The 21,383-nt window shown below is 36.5% G+C and overlaps 1 protein-coding gene across 1 annotated transcript in view; it reads left to right on the top strand.

Annotated features, from left to right (window-relative positions):
- Window positions 1–21,383, top strand: part of LOC120627715 (protein O-mannosyl-transferase TMTC1-like) — a 173,836-nt gene that overhangs the window by 150,705 nt on the left and 1,748 nt on the right. Inside the window, exons 6-9 of the mRNA XM_039895740.1 lie at window positions 16,483–16,568; window positions 17,883–18,145; window positions 18,894–19,034; window positions 21,192–21,276. Of these exons, the coding sequence (XP_039751674.1) occupies window positions 16,483–16,568; window positions 17,883–18,145; window positions 18,894–19,034; window positions 21,192–21,276 (575 nt within the window). The remainder of the gene's footprint in view (window positions 1–16,482; window positions 16,569–17,882; window positions 18,146–18,893; window positions 19,035–21,191; window positions 21,277–21,383) is intronic.

Consider the following 21,383-nt stretch of genomic DNA (forward strand, 5'->3'; position numbering starts at 1 on the left):
GTAGATTGATAGGGAAAGATAGGATCAGGGAAAGATCTTCTTTATAAGAGGCTCCGTTAAAACTTTAAATTATTATGAGATGAGTAACTTTAACCGAAAAAAGCTGATTATTATTTTAACTTACTTAAGAGATTTTGTTACTGATTGGTTCCACGTGGAGTTGGGAATGGCAAAGTACATTTTATGTACTATATTTTCGAGCTCCCTGGCGTAATAGTAAGCGCTGCTGTTTAACAATTGGGCGTTCATTGGTTGGATTCCCGGTAGAGGCAGTTTAGATGTATATGATTTCTTTATTTTCTCTGGTCTGTTCTGGCTGAGGCTTTGCCCGTGGCATGTTACCACCCTAATACTAAATGTTTTAATTATGATGTACAACCCGATTAGAGATAGGGACCTGTGGGTTTAAAATAACTCCTAATCTTTTAGCCCGCTACAGTCGATACAACATATTATCATCTCCTACTACCATCAGATTACAGTCTAGCACAAAGTTATAATGGAATAAAAACAACGGAAATCTCCCTCTTACCTGATGGATAACAGTCATAGAATTAAGAATATACAGAACCCTCATTCAGCCATTATTGCACGGAGTGAAAACGCCCCGCGCACGTCTGACTACACACCCATATAATGTTGCTAGCCCGCAAACTTTTTTTACTAATTTTATGGTAAACGTTTACAAAATTAGAGGTAAATAACCGTGAACTGCTAGATGAAATGAAGTAACCGCCAGTTCGAAAAACACTACTAAAGTGGAATAGTTTTTGATGCTTTAATATTAATCATGTACACGGCTTCTGTATGTTCTTAACTATAAAGATAACAGTGCCATGTTTTAAAATTTCACGAGCTTTATGACTGAGAAGGTTAGTTCTTCAATCAAGTCAGCGGGAATCGCTTTGCACGACCGGCACAAGACTGCACAGTTGGAAAATTCTTACAAAATCTATTTTGTCTAGCTGTTGTCATTCATCGGTTGAAATTATCTTGAGTATAATGCAACAGAAGCTCACAAAACCAGTGTAACAAAAGAAGAGAATAGATATTTTATTATGTATAATTTTCTCTTACAATAAACGTCTAAATCTGTAAACACAAAACTTTAGGTACCCAATTACAAACATACTCCCTACATAATACCAACATAATACCAACTTAGTGAACTCTGAATCTGTAAGGACAAAAGGTTTAGTAATGTATTTAAAGCCGATGGGATTTTAGTTACCTTGAATTTCAGTAGAAGAATCACAGATGCGAGTGATTTTTTAAGTAGGTAAGCTTATTGACGTTTGAATAGAATTTGGTAATAAAAATAATTTGAAAAGTTTTATTGTAACAGGTGTACTTCTGCCTCGTTCGGAATAAGAATCAATTGAAACAATATAGTTATTTTTTCAGCCTAAGTAGTTTGAGTCTTGACTGCGAATCGCTTTATGTTACCTGCCCACCTCGTGCTCAACAACACTAGGTTTTATAGTGCGGGTTTACTCAGCTATGTCGATTACCATTGCAGAAGACTACAAATGTTTTATTTGTCTTCTCATTGGCCCATGTCTAATTTGATCACGTAGTGATACTCCATTCAAAGATCTCATTCCATTCCCCGCTAAGTTACTCTGAGTTTTCTTATTAGGACCATAGTTAGCGAACATGACACGGATTCCATAAGGCATGATTGGTAACACGCACGGTATGAAAACTTTGTTTTTTAGGCATTGAGGACTTTTAGACGAGAAGATATCGAGAAGCTTTCTTAACGCTGCCTACCCGAGTTGGATTCAGTGTTTAAATTATGTCTTAATTAGACTACGTAACCGAACCGTTTAGGTAATGAACAGGGCTCGAGTCTCTTCTTAGAACGAGAAGAGCTTAGGTCTGATTCGCCTTTAGGTCCACCCTGCTGGCCAAATAGGGATTGGTGGACTTCACACGTCTTTGGCAACTTTATGAAGAACCCTCAGGCATGCAGGTTTCCTCACGAAGTTTTCGTTCACCGCTAAAGCAAGTGATATTTAATTCTTAAAACGCAAATATCTTACAAAAGTAAGAGGTGCGTACCGGGTTTCGAACTCTGCCCCCCGAAACTAAATCTGACGTCCCATCCAGAAGGTTACCACTGCTTTATGGTGACATATAATATAGAGGTACAGCTAAAGAGGTAAAGCTTTACCATACTTTAACACTAATGTTTGCTGGCGATAAAATTGTGTCGTTGTTGAAGTTAAATTAAAAAATAATTTATGCACTGAAAGCTCACTGCAAAACTTGAATGTTTCCGCTAGTCAGCAGTACCAGCCATGTCACGCAAACCCTACATTCCAAACAGTCATGGTGACAAATCTATATATATAAAAGAAAGTCGTGTTAGTTACTTCACTTATAACTCAAGAACGGCTGAACCGATTTAGCTGAAAATTGGCAGGGAGGTAGTTTAGAGCCAGGAGAAGGACATAGGATACTTTTTATCCCGTTCGACATCATTCCCGTGTGACTTGACATGTAACGTCAGTCACTATAAAACGTGGTATAACAAAAAAGAATCAGACTTGGAATAACAAAATTGACGTATAATGACAGCTATGTAATGACGTATGGATGACTATTTGATATTTGTAAGAAATCAATAATATAACTATTTCTATTAAATAAATAATTAACATTATTGCCCAATTGCCCATTCGTATAAACAGTGAAGTGAACTATAAAACTCGGTATGGTTAAAAATTTAAGTTTTTAGGTGAAGTGAAGTTTAATTAATAATGCCGCGACCAAGACGATCGAATCTTTCCCGACAAAGCCGTGATGCAAGAAGAATACGAAATACTGCAAATGAAAGGACTGAAGAAGAACAAGAAATTGCACGTGAACAGCGCCGCGATAGTATGGCTCGACTTCGTGCTTCTCAATCACGAGAGCAAAGTGAAGCAGCCCGTGAAACAGCTCGGTTGGCAATGCAGAATCGTCGAGCGAACAACAGAGGTCAACAAATAGATAATTTGCGACGCAGAACAAGATATTTATCAAGTGCTGATTTGAATCGAGCAGCGTTTCAATACGATTGCAGCAATGATTACAGCTTGCATCCTAGCGTTTGCATTGGGCAAATGGACGTAGTTTGCGAGTATTGTGGTGCATTAAAGTTTTCCGGAGAAACGCCTGGATTATGCTGCCTTAATGGTAAAGTGAAATTGCCATTGTTGACTCCGCCACCTGAGCCATTGTATTCATTGCTTTGTGGCGAAACACAAGAATCACGCCACTTTCTTGCAAATACTCAAAAATACAATGGTTGTTTCCAGATGACGTCATTTGGGGCAGATATTATCGAAGAACGGGGATTTAATCCGACATTTAAGGTATTTATTTTTGTACTTATATAGAATGTAGTTAAAGAATAACTTACTTTATCTATTGGTAGCTATGTAGTATATTTGCTAATTCTGAACTCTACTCTCCCACCGAAAAAAGTGTTTATAACCCAGTTAATACTGTCTGGTTTTTATTTTGTAGATACAAGGACAGATTCATCATCGAATTGGATCATTACTACCTTTCGAAGATACACAGAATAAATTTTTACAAATATATTTCATGGGCAACATGGAAGAACAACTTGATCGACGCCTAGAGATCAATGCAGGAATGAAGCGAGCAATTCTTCAAGACTTGCAGTGTCTGCTTCATGAACATCATGCGTTGGTCAGGTTGTTTAAGAGTGCTTTAGAGCGCATGCCAAGTAATGACTATAAAGTTGTTATCAAAGCAGATAAACGACCATCTGGAACACACGAAAGGACATTCAATGCTCCAACAGTAGACGAAGTTGCCATCCTGATTGTTGGTGAACAATTGGAAAAACGCGATATTGTGCTTACACGTCGCGATACTGGGCAACTGCAACAAATATCTGAAACTCATCGATCATATGACACATTGCAATACCCGCTGATGTTTTGGCAAGGAGAAGATGGATATTATTTTAATATTAAAATGAAAAATCCATTGAATGGTGAGTATCAGTATCATAATTTATTTCATTTATTTGTGAAAGACACTGATTTAAAATAATGCTTATTAAAAAAATGGTTAATGTCTGTATTGTTTGCCTTTAAAATTTGCCTTTGAAATGGTTAATTATCAAATTTTTAATTTCAGGTGAAGAAACTACAAAGAAAGTTAGCTCAATGAATTATTACGCATATCGTTTGATGATTCGTCAAAATGCTGACAACTATTTGCTGCGGTTTCGTCGATTGTTTCAGCAGTATTGCGTTGACATGTATGTAAAAATAGAAACGGAACGTTTAACATTCATTAGGTTGAACCAAGCCAAACTGCGTTCTGAGGAGTACATCCATTTACGTGATGCAGTTAATACTGAAGGAAATGCAGCTAATATTGGTCGATTAACTATTCTGCCGGCGACATACATTGGTAGTCCACGTCATATGCATGAATATGCACAAGATGCAATGACATATGTTCGTCATTACGGTCGGCCCGATCTCTTTATTACTTTTACCTGTAATCCAAAATGGATAGAAATTACTCAATTGCTGCTTCCCGGACAAACATCAAGTGATAGACACGACATCACAGCACGTATATTCAGGCAAAAAATTCGGTCCCTGATGAACTTTATTGTTAAACAACGCGTCTTTGGAGATACTCGATGCTGGATGTATTCAATCGAATGGCAAAAGCGAGGCCTGCCGCACGCACACATTCTTATTTGGTTAGTGGAAAGAATTCAGCCTGACCAAATAGATGATATCATATGTGCTGAGATTCCTGATTATGAAGTCGATCCAGACCTACATGATGTTGTTACTACTAATATGATTCATGGACCGTGTGGTGCCATCAATCCCCAATCACCTTGCATGGTCGATGGAAAGTGCTCTAAACGATATCCACGGAAATTAACGGCGGAGACTGTCACTGGCAATGATGGTTATCCGCTGTATCGGCGTCGATCACCAGATGACAACGGTCGAACTGTCACAACGAAAGTGAAAAGAATGGATTTCGTTGTCGACAACAGTTGGATTGTTCCATATTCGCCACTTATTTCTAAATCGTTCAAGACACATTGCAACGTTGAATACTGCAATTCAGTTAAGTCCATAAAATATATTTGCAAATATGTCACGAAAGGCAGTGATATGGCGGTTTTTGGATTGCAATCCTCGAATACCAACGATGAAATTTCACGCTATCAAGTTGGTCGTTATGTGAACTGTAATGAAGCGATTTGGCGTATATTCGCATTTCCCATTCACGAACGTCATCCTACTGTTACGCATTTGGCGGTGCATCTGGAGAATGGTCAACGAGTATATTTCACGGCTTCGAATGCTACGCAACGTGCTGAAACACCTCCAGCAACTACATTGACCAGTTTTTTTGCAATCTGCCAAAGCGATCAGTTTGCACGAACTTTGCTTTACTCGGAGATGCCACGTTATTATACTTGGAATGCTTCATCGAAGAATTTTCAAAGACGGAAGCAAGGCGATGCGGTTCCTGGGTATCCAGATGTGCGTTCTACTGATGCTCTTGGTCGTATGTATACAGTTCATCCAAAGAATAATGAATGTTTCTATTTGCGGTTGTTGCTGGTAAATGTGCGTGGGCCAACGTCATTTGAGTCACTACGAACTGTTAATGGTGTAATATTCCCAACATATCGTGCTGCATGTGAAGAATTGAAGTTATTAGAAAACGATAGTCATTGGGATACGACAATCGCTGAAGCCATTATCTGTGCATCTCCAAGTCAGATACGCACATTATTCGCTATCATAATTTCGACATGTTTTCCATCAAACCCATGTAACCTGTGGCACAAATACAAGGATAATATGTCAGAAGATATTTTACATCAAATTCGTGTCAGTTCCAGAAATCACGATATTGAGATGAATGAGGAGATACATAATCGTGCTTTACACTTGATCGAAGATATGTGTTACCTCATGTGCGGTAATTTATTAATCAGGTTAGGAATGCCAGCACCATATCGTGAAATGAATGACGCATTTAATCGAGAATTGGAACGGGAACGTGAATATGATCACCAGGAATTAGATTTAGTAGTTCAAACGAATGTACCCCTGTTGAATTACCAACAAAAGAAAGTTTATGATACTTTAATGAAGGCAATCGATGATGAAAATGGTGGTTTATATTTCCTAGATGCCCCTGGTGGAACTGGCAAGACATTCCTCATGTCATTAGTTTTAGCAACTGTTCGGGCGAGATCTAACATAGCGGTTGCAGTTGCTTCTTCTGGAATAGCAGCCACATTGTTAGAAGGATGCCGTACGGCTCATTCAGCATTCAAATTACCGTTAAATCTTCAAACTATTGAAGAACCAACGTGTAATATTGCAAAACACTCAGCAATGGCCAAAGTTTTAGCGGTATCGAAAATCATCATCTGGGACGAATGCACAATGGCGCATAAACGTGCATTAGAAGCACTTAACCGAACATTAAAAGATTTACGCAATGACTCGAGATGTTTTGGAGGAGCAATGATTTTACTTTCTGGTGATTTCCGCCAAATACTGCCAGTAATTCCAAGATCTACGGCTGCCGACGAAATAAACGCTTGCCTCAAATCGTCAAATCTATGGCGCCATGTGAAGAAACTGCAACTGACAACAAACATGAGAGTTGCATTGCTTAATGATACATCTGCTGAAGATTTCTCGGAGCAATTGCTGACTATCGGTAATGGTCAAGTACCTGTCGATGAATCGAGCGGATTAATATCATTTCCAAATAATTTCTGTAATTTTGTCTCATCAAAAGACGAACTTATCAACAATGTATTTCCAGAAATTATTTCTAACTACAAAAATTATGAATGGATGAGTGAGCGAGCAATTTTAGCGGCTAAGAATAAAGATGTAGATGACCTAAACAACATAATTCAAAATAAGATCATTGGAACAATGCATTCATTCAAATCTATTGACTGCGTCACAAATGAAGATGAAGCCACCAACTATCCAATTGAATTTTTAAACTCTTTGGACGTGCCTGGCTTACCACCGCACAATTTACGCCTAAAGGTTGGCTCCGTAGTAATCATGCTTCGAAACATAAACCAACCAAAACTGTGCAACGGTACGCGTTTGGTGGTTAGAAAATTGATGAACAATGTAATTTACGCTACGATAATGATAGGAAAATTCAAAGGTGAGCAAGTTCTCATTCCGAGGATACCGATGATCCCAACCGATATGCCGTTTGAATTTAAAAGACTTCAATTTCCGATACGTCTTGCATTTGCCATGACCATCAACAAATCACAAGGCCAATCCTTAAAAGTTTGTGGTTTAAATCTAGAACATTCATGTTTTTCCCATGGTCAATTATACGTGGCATGTTCACGGGTCGGAAGACCATCTGCGTTGTTTGTTTTTGCGCCTGATAATAAAACAAAAAATGTCGTGTATCACAAGGTACTTAAATGAAGAGCAACCTATGTACTAAAATACAGAAATAATTATGAATGATTGATGTAGAAATTTAATTTTTTTTGTATTTTTTCCAATAAAAAAAAAATCTGCTTATTTATTGACATTAAGGCGGAACAAAGTTCGCCGGGTCAGCTAGTATTAAATAAAATTTATGTATACATGAGTTAATTCTAACTTTATGGGCTGGTATTTGTAACTTTGCTTCGTTTTAGATATTTTTGTAATCAAAAAATAAGTACAAACATAGAAATACACTACTTCTAAATCACTGTCAACAGGGTGAACATCATTTTCATTATTATACCGTTTCGGTACACTTTGCGAAAAAATAAATAATAAGTTTTGTTGGTTTGAAGGTTTTTCAATCAGCTAATATTTTGGCAAGCTATCAGAAAATTAATGAAGGTTTCCTTGTATAAGCGTTGACTGGGTTCATTGGCCGTTCGTGTTTGATCATTTACTATGCAGTGGAACTAAGATCGACTATATGGATAACACAATTAAATGATGGAACCGTTTTTTATGATAATAAATATCGTTTATTTAGAATAAGATCTCTGTCATGAACCCTTTTGAGATTAATATAACTGAATGAAATTTTTTTTTAAGTATAAGAGTAAACAATATAGGTTCAGTTATTTTAATTACCGTTCAATCAATTAACTGGCAAAATACAAAGCTATAAAAAACCAATTAACTTAAATTTTCCGGTAAATGGAAACCGACTCCAAGCCCTGGTTTATAGATTTGTATCAGACGAAATAAGCAACATTGTATTCACCTATCCATAAACGGAAGCAGAGAAACTTTAAAAGTAACTATTTGTTAGCTAGTGTTTTTTTTTCATAAAAAACTAGCTGACCCGGCGAACTTTGTTCCGCCTTAATGTCAATAAATAAGCAGATTTTTTTTTTATTGGAAAAAATACAAAAAAAATTAAATTTCTACATCAATCATTCATAATTATTTCTGTATTTTAGTACATAGGTTGCTCTTCATTTAAGTACCTTGTGATACACGACATTTTTTGTTTTATTATCAGGCGCAAAAACAAACAACGCAGATGGTCTTCCGACCCGTGAACATGCCACGTATAATTGACCATGGGAAAAACATGAATGTTCTAGATTTAAACCACAAACTTTTAAGGATTGGCCTTGTGATTTGTTGATGGTCATGGCAAATGCAAGACGTATCGGAAATTGAAGTCTTTTAAATTCAAACGGCATATCGGTTGGGATCATCGGTATCCTCGGAATGAGAACTTGCTCACCTTTGAATTTTCCTATCATTATCGTAGCGTAAATTACATTGTTCATCAATTTTCTAACCACCAAACGCGTACCGTTGCACAGTTTTGGTTGGTTTATGTTTCGAAGCATGATTACTACGGAGCCAACCTTTAGGCGTAAATTGTGCGGTGGTAAGCCAGGCACGTCCAAAGAGTTTAAAAATTCAATTGGATAGTTGGTGGCTTCATCTTCATTTGTGACGCAGTCAATAGATTTGAATGAATGCATTGTTCCAATGATCTTATTTTGAATTATGTTGTTTAGGTCATCTACATCTTTATTCTTAGCCGCTAAAATTGCTCGCTCACTCATCCATTCATAATTTTTGTAGTTAGAAATAATTTCTGGAAATACATTGTTGATAAGTTCGTCTTTTGATGAGACAAAATTACAGAAATTATTTGGAAATGATATTAATCCGCTCGATTCATCGACAGGTACTTGACCATTACCGATAGTCAGCAATTGCTCCGAGAAATCTTCAGCAGATGTATCATTAAGCAATGCAACTCTCATGTTTGTTGTCAGTTGCAGTTTCTTCACATGGCGCCATAGATTTGACGATTTGAGGCAAGCGTTTATTTCGTCGGCAGCCGTAGATCTTGGAATTACTGGCAGTATTTGGCGGAAATCACCAGAAAGTAAAATCATTGCTCCTCCAAAACATCTCGAGTCATTGCGTAAATCTTTTAATGTTCGGTTAAGTGCTTCTAATGCACGTTTATGCGCCATTGTGCATTCGTCCCAGATGATGATTTTCGATACCGCTAAAACTTTGGCCATTGCTGAGTGTTTTGCAATATTACACGTTGGTTCTTCAATAGTTTGAAGATTTAACGGTAATTTGAATGCTGAATGAGCCGTACGGCATCCTTCTAACAATGTGGCTGCTATTCCAGAAGAAGCAACTGCAACCGCTATGTTAGATCTCGCCCGAACAGTTGCTAAAACTAATGACATGAGGAATGTCTTGCCAGTTCCACCAGGGGCATCTAGGAAATATAAACCACCATTTTCATCATCGATTGCCTTCATTAAAGTATCATAAACTTTCTTTTGTTGGTAATTCAACAGGGGTACATTCGTTTGAACTACTAAATCTAATTCCTGGTGATCATATTCACGTTCCCGTTCCAATTCTCGATTAAATGCGTCATTCATTTCACGATATGGTGCTGGCATTCCTAACCTGATTAATAAATTACCGCACATGAGGTAACACATATCTTCGATCAAGTGTAAAGCACGATTATGTATCTCCTCATTCATCTCAATATCGTGATTTCTGGAACTGACACGAATTTGATGTAAAATATCTTCTGACATATTATCCTTGTATTTGTGCCACAGGTTACATGGGTTTGATGGAAAACATGTCGAAATTATGATAGCGAATAATGTGCGTATCTGACTTGGAGATGCACAGATAATGGCTTCAGCGATTGTCGTATCCCAATGACTATCGTTTTCTAATAACTTCAATTCTTCACATGCAGCACGATATGTTGGGAATATTACACCATTAACAGTTCGTAGTGACTCAAATGACGTTGGCCCACGCACATTTACCAGCAACAACCGCAAATAGAAACATTCATTATTCTTTGGATGAACTGTATACATACGACCAAGAGCATCAGTAGAACGCACATCTGGATACCCAGGAACCGCATCGCCTTGCTTCCGTCTTTGAAAATTCTTCGATGAAGCATTCCAAGTATAATAACGTGGCATCTCCGAGTAAAGCAAAGTTCGTGCAAACTGATCGCTTTGGCAGATTGCAAAAAAACTGGTCAATGTAGTTGCTGGAGGTGTTTCAGCACGTTGCGTAGCATTCGAAGCCGTGAAATATACTCGTTGACCATTCTCCAGATGCACCGCCAAATGCGTAACAGTAGGATGACGTTCGTGAATGGGAAATGCGAATATACGCCAAATCGCTTCATTACAGTTCACATAACGACCAACTTGATAGCGTGAAATTTCATCGTTGGTATTCGAGGATTGCAATCCAAAAACCGCCATATCACTGCCTTTCGTGACATATTTGCAAATATATTTTATGGACTTAACTGAATTGCAGTATTCAACGTTGCAATGTGTCTTGAACGATTTAGAAATAAGTGGCGAATATGGAACAATCCAACTGTTGTCGACAACGAAATCCATTCTTTTCACTTTCGTTGTGACAGTTCGACCGTTGTCATCTGGTGATCGACGCCGATACAGCGGATAACCATCATTGCCAGTGACAGTCTCCGCCGTTAATTTCCGTGGATATCGTTTAGAGCACTTTCCATCGACCATGCAAGGTGATTGGGGATTGATGGCACCACACGGTCCATGAATCATATTAGTAGTAACAACATCATGTAGGTCTGGATCGACTTCATAATCAGGAATCTCAGCACATATGATATCATCTATTTGGTCAGGCTGAATTCTTTCCACTAACCAAATAAGAATGTGTGCGTGCGGCAGGCCTCGCTTTTGCCATTCGATTGAATACATCCAGCATCGAGTATCTCCAAAGACGCGTTGTTTAACAATAAAGTTCATCAGGGACCGAATTTTTTGCCTGAATATACGTGCTGTGATGTCGTGTCTATCACTTGATGTTTGTCCGGGAAGCAGCAATTGAGTAATTTCTATCCATTTTGGATTACAGGTAAAAGTAATAAAGAGATCGGGCCGACCGTAATGACGAACATATGTCATTGCATCTTGTGCATATTCATGCATATGACGTGGACTACCAATGTATGTCGCCGGCAGAATAGTTAATCGACCAATATTAGCTGCATTTCCTTCAGTATTAACTGCATCACGTAAATGGATGTACTCCTCAGAACGCAGTTTGGCTTGGTTCAACCTAATGAATGTTAAACGTTCCGTTTCTATTTTTACATACATGTCAACGCAATACTGCTGAAACAATCGACGAAACCGCAGCAAATAGTTGTCAGCATTTTGACGAATCATCAAACGATATGCGTAATAATTCATTGAGCTAACTTTCTTTGTAGTTTCTTCACCTGAAATTAAAAATTTGATAATTAACCATTTCAAAGGCAAATTTTAAAGGCAAACAATACAGACATTAACCATTTTTTTAATAAGCATTATTTTAAATCAGTGTCTTTCACAAATAAATGAAATAAATTATGATACTGATACTCACCATTCAATGGATTTTTCATTTTAATATTAAAATAATATCCATCTTCTCCTTGCCAAAACATCAGCGGGTATTGCAATGTGTCATATGATCGATGAGTTTCAGATATTTGTTGCAGTTGCCCAGTATCGCGACGTGTAAGCACAATATCGCGTTTTTCCAATTGTTCACCAACAATCAGGATGGCAACTTCGTCTACTGTTGGAGCATTGAATGTCCTTTCGTGTGTTCCAGATGGTCGTTTATCTGCTTTGATAACAACTTTATAGTCATTACTTGGCATGCGCTCTAAAGCACTCTTAAACAACCTGACCAACGCATGATGTTCATGAAGCAGACACTGCAAGTCTTGAAGAATTGCTCGCTTCATTCCTGCATTGATCTCTAGGCGTCGATCAAGTTGTTCTTCCATGTTGCCCATGAAATATATTTGTAAAAATTTATTCTGTGTATCTTCGAAAGGTAGTAATGATCCAATTCGATGATGAATCTGTCCTTGTATCTACAAAATAAAAACCAGACAGTATTAACTGGGTTATAAACACTTTTTTCGGTGGGAGAGTAGAGTTCAGAATTAGCAAATATACTACATAGCTACCAATAGATAAAGTAAGTTATTCTTTAACTACATTCTATATAAGTACAAAAATAAATACCTTAAATGTCGGATTAAATCCCCGTTCTTCGATAATATCTGCCCCAAATGACGTCATCTGGAAACAACCATTGTATTTTTGAGTATTTGCAAGAAAGTGGCGTGATTCTTGTGTTTCGCCACAAAGCAATGAATACAATGGCTCAGGTGGCGGAGTCAACAATGGCAATTTCACTTTACCATTAAGGCAGCATAATCCAGGCGTTTCTCCGGAAAACTTTAATGCACCACAATACTCGCAAACTACGTCCATTTGCCCAATGCAAACGCTAGGATGCAAGCTGTAATCATTGCTGCAATCGTATTGAAACGCTGCTCGATTCAAATCAGCACTTGATAAATATCTTGTTCTGCGTCGCAAATTATCTATTTGTTGACCTCTGTTGTTCGCTCGACGATTCTGCATTGCCAACCGAGCTGTTTCACGGGCTGCTTCACTTTGCTCTCGTGATTGAGAAGCACGAAGTCGAGCCATACTATCGCGGCGCTGTTCACGTGCAATTTCTTGTTCTTCTTCAGTCCTTTCATTTGCAGTATTTCGTATTCTTCTTGCATCACGGCTTTGTCGGGAAAGATTCGATCGTCTTGGTCGCGGCATTATTAATTAAACTTCACTTCACCTAAAAACTTAAATTTTTAACCATACCGAGTTTTATAGTTCACTTCACTGTTTATACGAATGGGCAATTGGGCAATAATGTTAATTATTTATTTAATAGAAATAGTTATATTATTGATTTCTTACAAATATCAAATAGTCATCCATACGTCATTACATAGCTGTCATTATACGTCAATTTTGTTATTCCAAGTCTGATTCTTTTTTGTTATACCACGTTTTATAGTGACTGACGTTACATGTCAAGTCACACGGGAATGATGTCGAACGGGATAAAAAGTATCCTATGTCCTTCTCCTGGCTCTAAACTACCTCCCTGCCAATTTTCAGCTAAATCGGTTCAGCCGTTCTTGAGTTATAAGTGAAGTAACTAACACGACTTTCTTTTATATATATAGATATTAAATACACTAATAATGGATGTCACGATACGGCCTAGCGTAATTAGTCTGATAGCTTTAGTTATGGAATGCATGGACATGAAAATGCTTTTAGATGATTTAGACTTAGATTTTATCGAGTCTTATAAAACAGGATTAATTGATTTTTTTATTTTTATTTTGATTTTATCTTCTGTATTATACAATAAATCTATCTACCAAAAAGAACTAAAAATGTTAGACACATGCTTGTTTGAATACGGCGTTTCTTGATGTCATTAGTATAGCATAGCATTTATAATTATATTTATTATTATATTATTAGTATAGCATTTATAATTTTTTTTTATTTCTACTGTGCTATTCAAAAACCCCGTCGTTTTACCTACGTAAGATTGGGTAGTAACGTGATGTACCATATCCTTACTTAATAAAGTTGCTTTCTAAAATTTATTTCTCTGACGACTTTTGTAGTCCCACAAAAAGTTTAAAAACAATCGAACTAACGATTCATCTTTATTAGTCTACTTCAAGTATCTGTACCTAGCGGGATTTTATTCCCTTGAATAATGTAAGTTGGTTTGGATCAGGCTGGACTAGTCTCATGCTCCAAGTATAGTCATTAATTGTAAAGCATTTGTGTTAAACTGTCTGTATCCCACTTTGGCGGCAGAGTTCGCAAAATTTTCTTACTGATTCCTTTTAATTGAAGCTGTTATATATTTATAATTATAATTTATGATTATTAATTTATTCAATGAAAACAGAATTCGTATAAGGTTTTCCGCGAAATATAAGCAGCTAACTGGAATGCTCTAAAAAGCTCAGCTTATTCTTTTTAAAGGTAAAAGTAAAGTACTCTATCTGACTATGAAATACCCAGGTGGTATAAAAAAGTGCACTGAACCAGTTACCGTTATTTTGAAATTGGACTCTAGCTTTAATTATTTGTAAATACCTAGTAATACGAATATTATATACCAACAGTATTTCCTGTTTAAACTGCAGTAAACTTCCTGAACGTGTATATATTATTAGTTCCTGTTTTACTTATAAATATAATAATAATGAATGATCATACCGCATTGCATTAATAAATTATATGCACAATATTTAATGATAATGGATATTGAACTAGCGGTAAAATACTGAATAATAAGCTCAACCACTGTCTTTATAAGGAAATAATAGCTTCACCTCGTGGTTTCAGCCATTTTAAATTAAAAAATATATAAAGCTCGCAATATTCCTGGTCTTCTGCTTTGTTCTATATGAGTCAACATTATTCTTATAAATTTGGTTCAGTATATCTAACGATTATCTCCTGGAAACAAACAAAACTAAATCACCTCTTTATGTTACTTTGGTTCTTTCTTAGGTCTATAATTTTGCATGCTCAAGAACAGATCCCGTCTTTTGCGTTCGATTGCCGGGTCGGGGCGAAAATTGTTAGGTTTTTAGGTCTAGAATGTTTCATTACAAGCTTGGAGTGAGGAAATTGGTCGTATACCAACTTGTTCTTTGGGATGTTTCTGGATGCAGAAACTTCAAAATGCTTTTAGTTCCTCTCTCCTATGAGATATAGCAAACCTGTGCCCAGCGTTGGGACATAATATGGTATTAAGGACTACGTCGACAATAAGAATACTTGAATGTAAATTATTGCTCTAACCAGGTTGCTTAAATAGTTTTAAATGACAATGTGAGATGGTGATACTAAAAAAACAACCGGCTTAGGTGGTTGTGGGCTTCTTCTAAGACCAGCGCGCATTTGGAATCCTCGTAGCTTTAGTTTTAAGTTGACGAATCTAGTTGTCGCCATCAACTCACTTCTATGTCATATTTTACATGTAATGTACTCATCAAAAGTCCCATCTATGTGCCTACTTGAGTAAGGAGATATTTGACTTTAACTTCGATTTTGACTTTGCAATTAATTAACCTGAGGATTTATCATATAAGAAGAAGATAGTTTCACTTATTTAAAGCGTAGCTTCGATTTGTAATTAATTCAAGTATACTTAATACTAATCAAAAAAACTTATGCCAGCCTCTTAGAATCAGCCCAGCTTGAATACGACTAGCCTCTTCATTTCTGAGTTGCTGATTAGCATATTTAATTAAAAAGTAGTTTCTCTTCTTTGTGATTTAATTTAACTTTTATTTTTTATAAAACCTCTATTTCTTTTTTATTTCACTAAAGTTAGCCCTTGACTGTAATCGTAACTTATGGTAAGCGATGATGCGGTCTGAGATGGTAGCTGGCTAACCTTATAGTAGGTCCCACTTAACCAGAACTGCAAAAAAATTTATGTAGAAATTGCTTTCGCTGGGGTACTGACTTTAAATACTCGTACCACTCTCACCGCACACTTATGGAACTGGAATTTTTAATAAATCTTTTTTTTTTATTTAGTGGAGAATTCGAAGAAGCCTTCTAAGACTTTTTATTACTTTTGCCCATAAAATAAAGACTGAGTTTAAAATTGTAATGCCCGTTTTCACTTGAGACGAACAAGACAATGCTTTAATAAGTAACGCCCAATCTAAGGACATTCCATTCATGAATCAACTTTTCACCAAGAGTATCACCTAAGAGTTGGCGAAATGTTTTTTCTATAGATATCGCCAAAATCATTAGGCAGTCATTCTATTTAGGCCATTCCTACGTATAGTGAAAACGGGCATAAGTCATCTTAACCATCTTATTTATAAGTGTTGAAAAGATAATCATCTATAAAATTTCATACATGCAGTTAACTTACATTCGAAAGGGGTGTTATGTACAGTTGCATTATTTATACATTATTATTAACTGAATAATTAAAGGGCCCAAAAATAATTTTAACGTTGTTTCAGAGGAATCCTGTATCAAAAACAAAAGAGATACGGAGAAGCTATCAAAAGTTTCGAGAGTGCAATCCACTTTCGCCCTTCCCTGGCACGTAAGTATACACCGTCTGATTGTTATTAGATTTGTGAGCGATGAGCACGTTAAGCTGTCGATCCTGCGCCTGATCTTTTTCCGTTCGTGTCGGATCTGGTGTCCCTTCGGACTATTAGAGTGAGTGAAAGGAGAGTGCACCTGTGTTTGCGCTCACACTTGTACACAATAATGTCCCCGCGTAGTTGTAACATCTCTCTGGAGATTGATCACTGTAGCAGAAATCGATCAGGTCAATCAATTTTATTTTTTGTTTATCTATAGGTATAGTTATTATTAACTTACTGTAAAGCCTTCAAAAAAACCAGCCTAATGGAGTCTACACACTAAAATCTGGTGGCAAGATAATCTTATTGGCGACTACCGCCCACGAATGGTTCCCAAAACCTTGTAGCGTCATATCGTTTTTTTAGTAAAATATCTTATAGCTTTTTGAACAGAACAGAACTCGTCCGGGGAAGTACTAACACCACGCTTATTTTTGTTGCCAAGCAGCATTGTTGTGTTTTGGTCTAAAGGGCGTCGTTGTCAGTGTAATTAATTAATGGGACATAGGGCTTAAAACTATGCTTCAGGTTGATAAACATAGGGTGGCACTTTGTAGGACGTACGAAGTCTTTGCGAAGTGTTGCCCTGTTTATAGGCAAAGTTTTCCACTGACCATAAAAGGTCATATGCTTAGTCCGTCAATATACCTAAATAAAAATTTGGCGGTGCAACCGTTAATTGCGGATATGTTGCGTAGTAGCAATTGGAAGATACTGATTTTGTGCTGCCGGCAAAGATTCAATACTTGGAACGAGAATTGAAGCCGCCGACAATAAAGCCGCCGGGCTGTGTCAGTGGGTCGACGAGATTGGTGTGTAAACGGTTTTAAGGCTCAAGGCAATATTCGTCACGCCTCGCTGAATTATTGACAAGTCAAGTAGCTGAGTTAATTAGAGCGTACGTTTTAATTCCAGTCATGGGATTCATTTCAAAATTTTATTTGTGTAAATTTTCTTTTAATATAAATAGATGAACAGAACATAACATTGTAACTGCGGTGTAATAGTTATTATTTTCAGTTAAGGATCATAAGATCCTGGGCTCAATTCCTGGGTCGTAGGAACCCCATAACATACAGTTATGGGGTTTTTGCAAGCAAAAATATAGAATTAGATAAATGGATATCGTCCATGCCCTTGCCGCGAAAAGCATTTTAAGTTTTATTAAAATCACTTATCTGTATTAATAATCTGTTAGAAATCCCAAACTCTTAATGAAGCAGGAGTGCACTTAATAGGCTGTAGATAATAATGGTGTTTTTTTTTAGTGGCATATGTGAATCTGGGAACTTCGCTGATGGAAGACGGTCGCTTGGCGGAAGCCGTGAGCGCGTTGCGAGCTGGATCACGCGCGGACGGTCAGTTCGTCAGGGACCGGCGCGAACACGACAACGCCCGAGTGTCTGCACTAGTGCAGCTAGCCTCCCTCCATTCGCAAAAGGGGCACTGGCACAAAGCTCTCTCAGCTTACAAGGAGGCACTGCAAATATTGCCCGACACGAATGCGCCAATTGTCGGCTGGACGCGACACGTATGTACCATTGAAATCCTTGTCCTGGCTAGAAGCCAGATATTTTACGACCGGTTTAGTTCGACAGAGAGATAGTATTTCACAGGACCCAGCGTTGATTTCGCCAATAATTGTAAAGGGTTATTTGACGCGTGTAATTGAACTCATTTTAGAGATACGTTCGGTTTGGGATTAAATTAAGAAAACATCCGCCCATATGCGAAAGCTTTTATTCTTTTAAATTAATTTGTAAATTTGTACACTTACAATATATACATACATCAGACAGAATTTGTAATTCTAACACATATTTTTTTTTTATTAAGTGTAGTCTTTTATGTAGTTACAATTAATTGCTGGTGTGTCTTATGAATAAATAAATAAATAAATAAATAAATAAATAAATAAATAGTCATTCAACCGTGAACAATCGAAAAATAGTAGTTTTATTTTAAACCAAATGTTTTTAAAAGGATTACTGTTATTATTTTTAAGATTTTATAGTAGAGAAAAAACGATTCCCTTATCAATATTATCGTAATAAGCATATTCTCTACATAGGTATTCTCTACATAACCTATGCTATGGATAAAAAAAATATGTTACCATAATTAATACTTAAATAACACAATAGGATTCACCTGAAACAAACTGAGAGGAATAAATATATCACTATGGTAGAAGTTGGATTAGTCAGGGCATTATGCACCACAGCGACGTCGTTAAAACTCAGGGTTTCGTTTCTAACATACTCTTATTTCTTACACAGAATGTGCTATCAATGGCCAGTGTGATACATATGCAACTGAATCAGTGGCCTCAGGCGGAATACCACATCCAGTCTGCATTGGCTCTAAATCCGGGACACGCGGAAACGCACGTGTCACTCGCAAAGATTGTAGCTAGAAATGTAAGCTGAATACTAGCCATTTTGCTGGCGTATTTATTTTGTGAAAGGTTTTTTTAAATAGTTTTGAAGTTATACTTCTTTTGGCGCATTAGGAAAAAATGATGAGAGTAAATTTCTGGGATGCGCGCGCACACCGTCACAAAAAAACGACATCCAGAAGTGAGCTCAATTCAATTTAATTCTTGTTCCTAGCTGAAGTTAGCTATATTTAACATTTTAGTTTGACTTTATAATGGTTTGACAGTGTACACTTTTAATTGTCGAACTCTGCTGGCTCATTTCAGTGATTTAATTCATTCAATTTTATAAAAATCTCAAATTTAAATGTTCACTGAAATTTGGTTGCCCCATAATGAGATAACTAGATCATGCGTTATAAAAAAGCTTTCTATATATTAAATACCTTTTTTCTATTGTGAGTGTCGTTTTTTCTACAAACGCAGAATAAGGCGAACGATAAATTTTTTGCAATGATTTTTATCTTGCTACGCCAAAGAAGTATAACATCTAACGCATGTACATAAGTACGCACCCGTTTATTTTGTTTTTACAGTGAAAATGAAGCTTAAAAAGCTATAAATCCCTGATAACTAAACAAATCAGTGTAGCGAATTTTTATTTATGTCATATTTTCTAACATCCGTTCTTTATTATTTTCGTTCCGTTTCCGGAGTTTCTTTACAGGAATTGGCGTTGATAACGCTTAATTGCAATGTAATATAGCTGTGGACTTATAAAATAAAGTAAAAAACTTCACGTTTGTAGCATTTTATTTGTCTAGTTGTCCTAGATTATAGTAAATGTTTGTATATCAGTCGTAGTAGAGCTTTTTGTAAAAGAGCTTGTCCGGGGAAGTACCGTAATGCTTATTTCTAACGCCGAGCAGCAAGCAAGTTTAACACTTACACCTCTGGAAACAGGGTGGAAATTAGTAGGACGTGTTCTTGCATGCTCTGCCAAGTGTTGCTCTGTTTATAAGCGATGGTTTTCCACATCAGGTGGGTCGTCAGCTTTGTCAATTATTCCTTAAAAAAAGTACATTACCTACTTCTTACTTCCATTCTTACTTGTAAATCTTATATGTTGCTGTTTTCCTAATATTGTTTTTTCTTGTATTATAATAGTAGTATGTATATTTTGAACTTCGATAAGGAGAAAGTATAATTAAAATGTTAGCTTAATATATTTTAGATAGGTGTACTCCGCAATAAAATAAATTATCAAAGTAATAAATATCCATCAGAAAACTTCGGCTTTAACTAGAAACCTCATTATACGTTATTATTCTAGAAACAGGGTCGTTCACGCCGCTACGCAATAAAAGTAAATGGGAAAATTTTAATGGTAATTTATTGGAATTTGTCTTTAATGGAAACCATCCATAGGTACTATAAACTCAAATGTACGGCTAAAATGGTCCTTACAAAACAGGTACGGGAATAATTAATGTCCTGGAACAAAGTTTACTTTTTTTCCATAGGAAGGTATAATTAGTCTGCGTTATTACAAACATTTTTTGAAACATGTACACGTACGAATATTATAATTATTACGAAGTATTATCAAAGTGTTCCTTCTACGATTTCCATTTATTGAGAATACGGTAACATTACGTAATTTATTACGCTTGTGAACTGGAGCACCGCTGGTTAAATAAAAAATGGTGGTAGTTGTAACAGAACCTAGTATTTCAATTGTTTTAGATACATGCTAAAAACGAATTAGTAAGATTATAATTTTAAATTAAAAATTATTAAAAATTACTAAAATCAGTTAACGCCGAATCTTTTACTAAGAACATCGGTAAAACTTTTTTGAGGAACATCTTTTGCATACAATATCATAGATGCAAGAAAGACTGACCATTAGTATTCTAAAAGATATAAATATTTCGGAGAGTGTGCTAAATAATTATTTAAACTAGGTTTCTCGTTACCTTTTACCATCTGCACTTTCCCATCCGAAGTACGAATAGATCTCAATTGCCCTTCCGGTTTCCGTTTTCCTAACCACCTTTAAACAAAACTTTCTTCAGATCAAAAGTACTTCTTCGCAAGAAAGCACCACCTTAAGTTCTATCGTCACTCACCATCAAGTGTGAATCCAGCCAAGAACTAATTCAGAAGAAAATAAATAAATAAAAATGTTTTGTTATAGGCAAGCAGAAGTATGGAGGCAGAGCTATGGTTTAGAAAAGCAATAACTTTAACGCCTGATGACCCATCAATCCGAGACCAATTTGGTAAGAATCTCCAATAAGAAATTCTCGAAGCATATTTCAGAATTTATTAACTTAACAGCCGAGATGTCGAAGAAAAACAACGAGTAAACAACTCTGAAAGAAAGTAA

Source organism: Pararge aegeria, chromosome 11 (assembly GCF_905163445.1).
Source record: "Pararge aegeria chromosome 11, ilParAegt1.1, whole genome shotgun sequence".
Lineage (NCBI taxonomy): Eukaryota > Metazoa > Arthropoda > Insecta > Lepidoptera > Nymphalidae > Pararge > Pararge aegeria.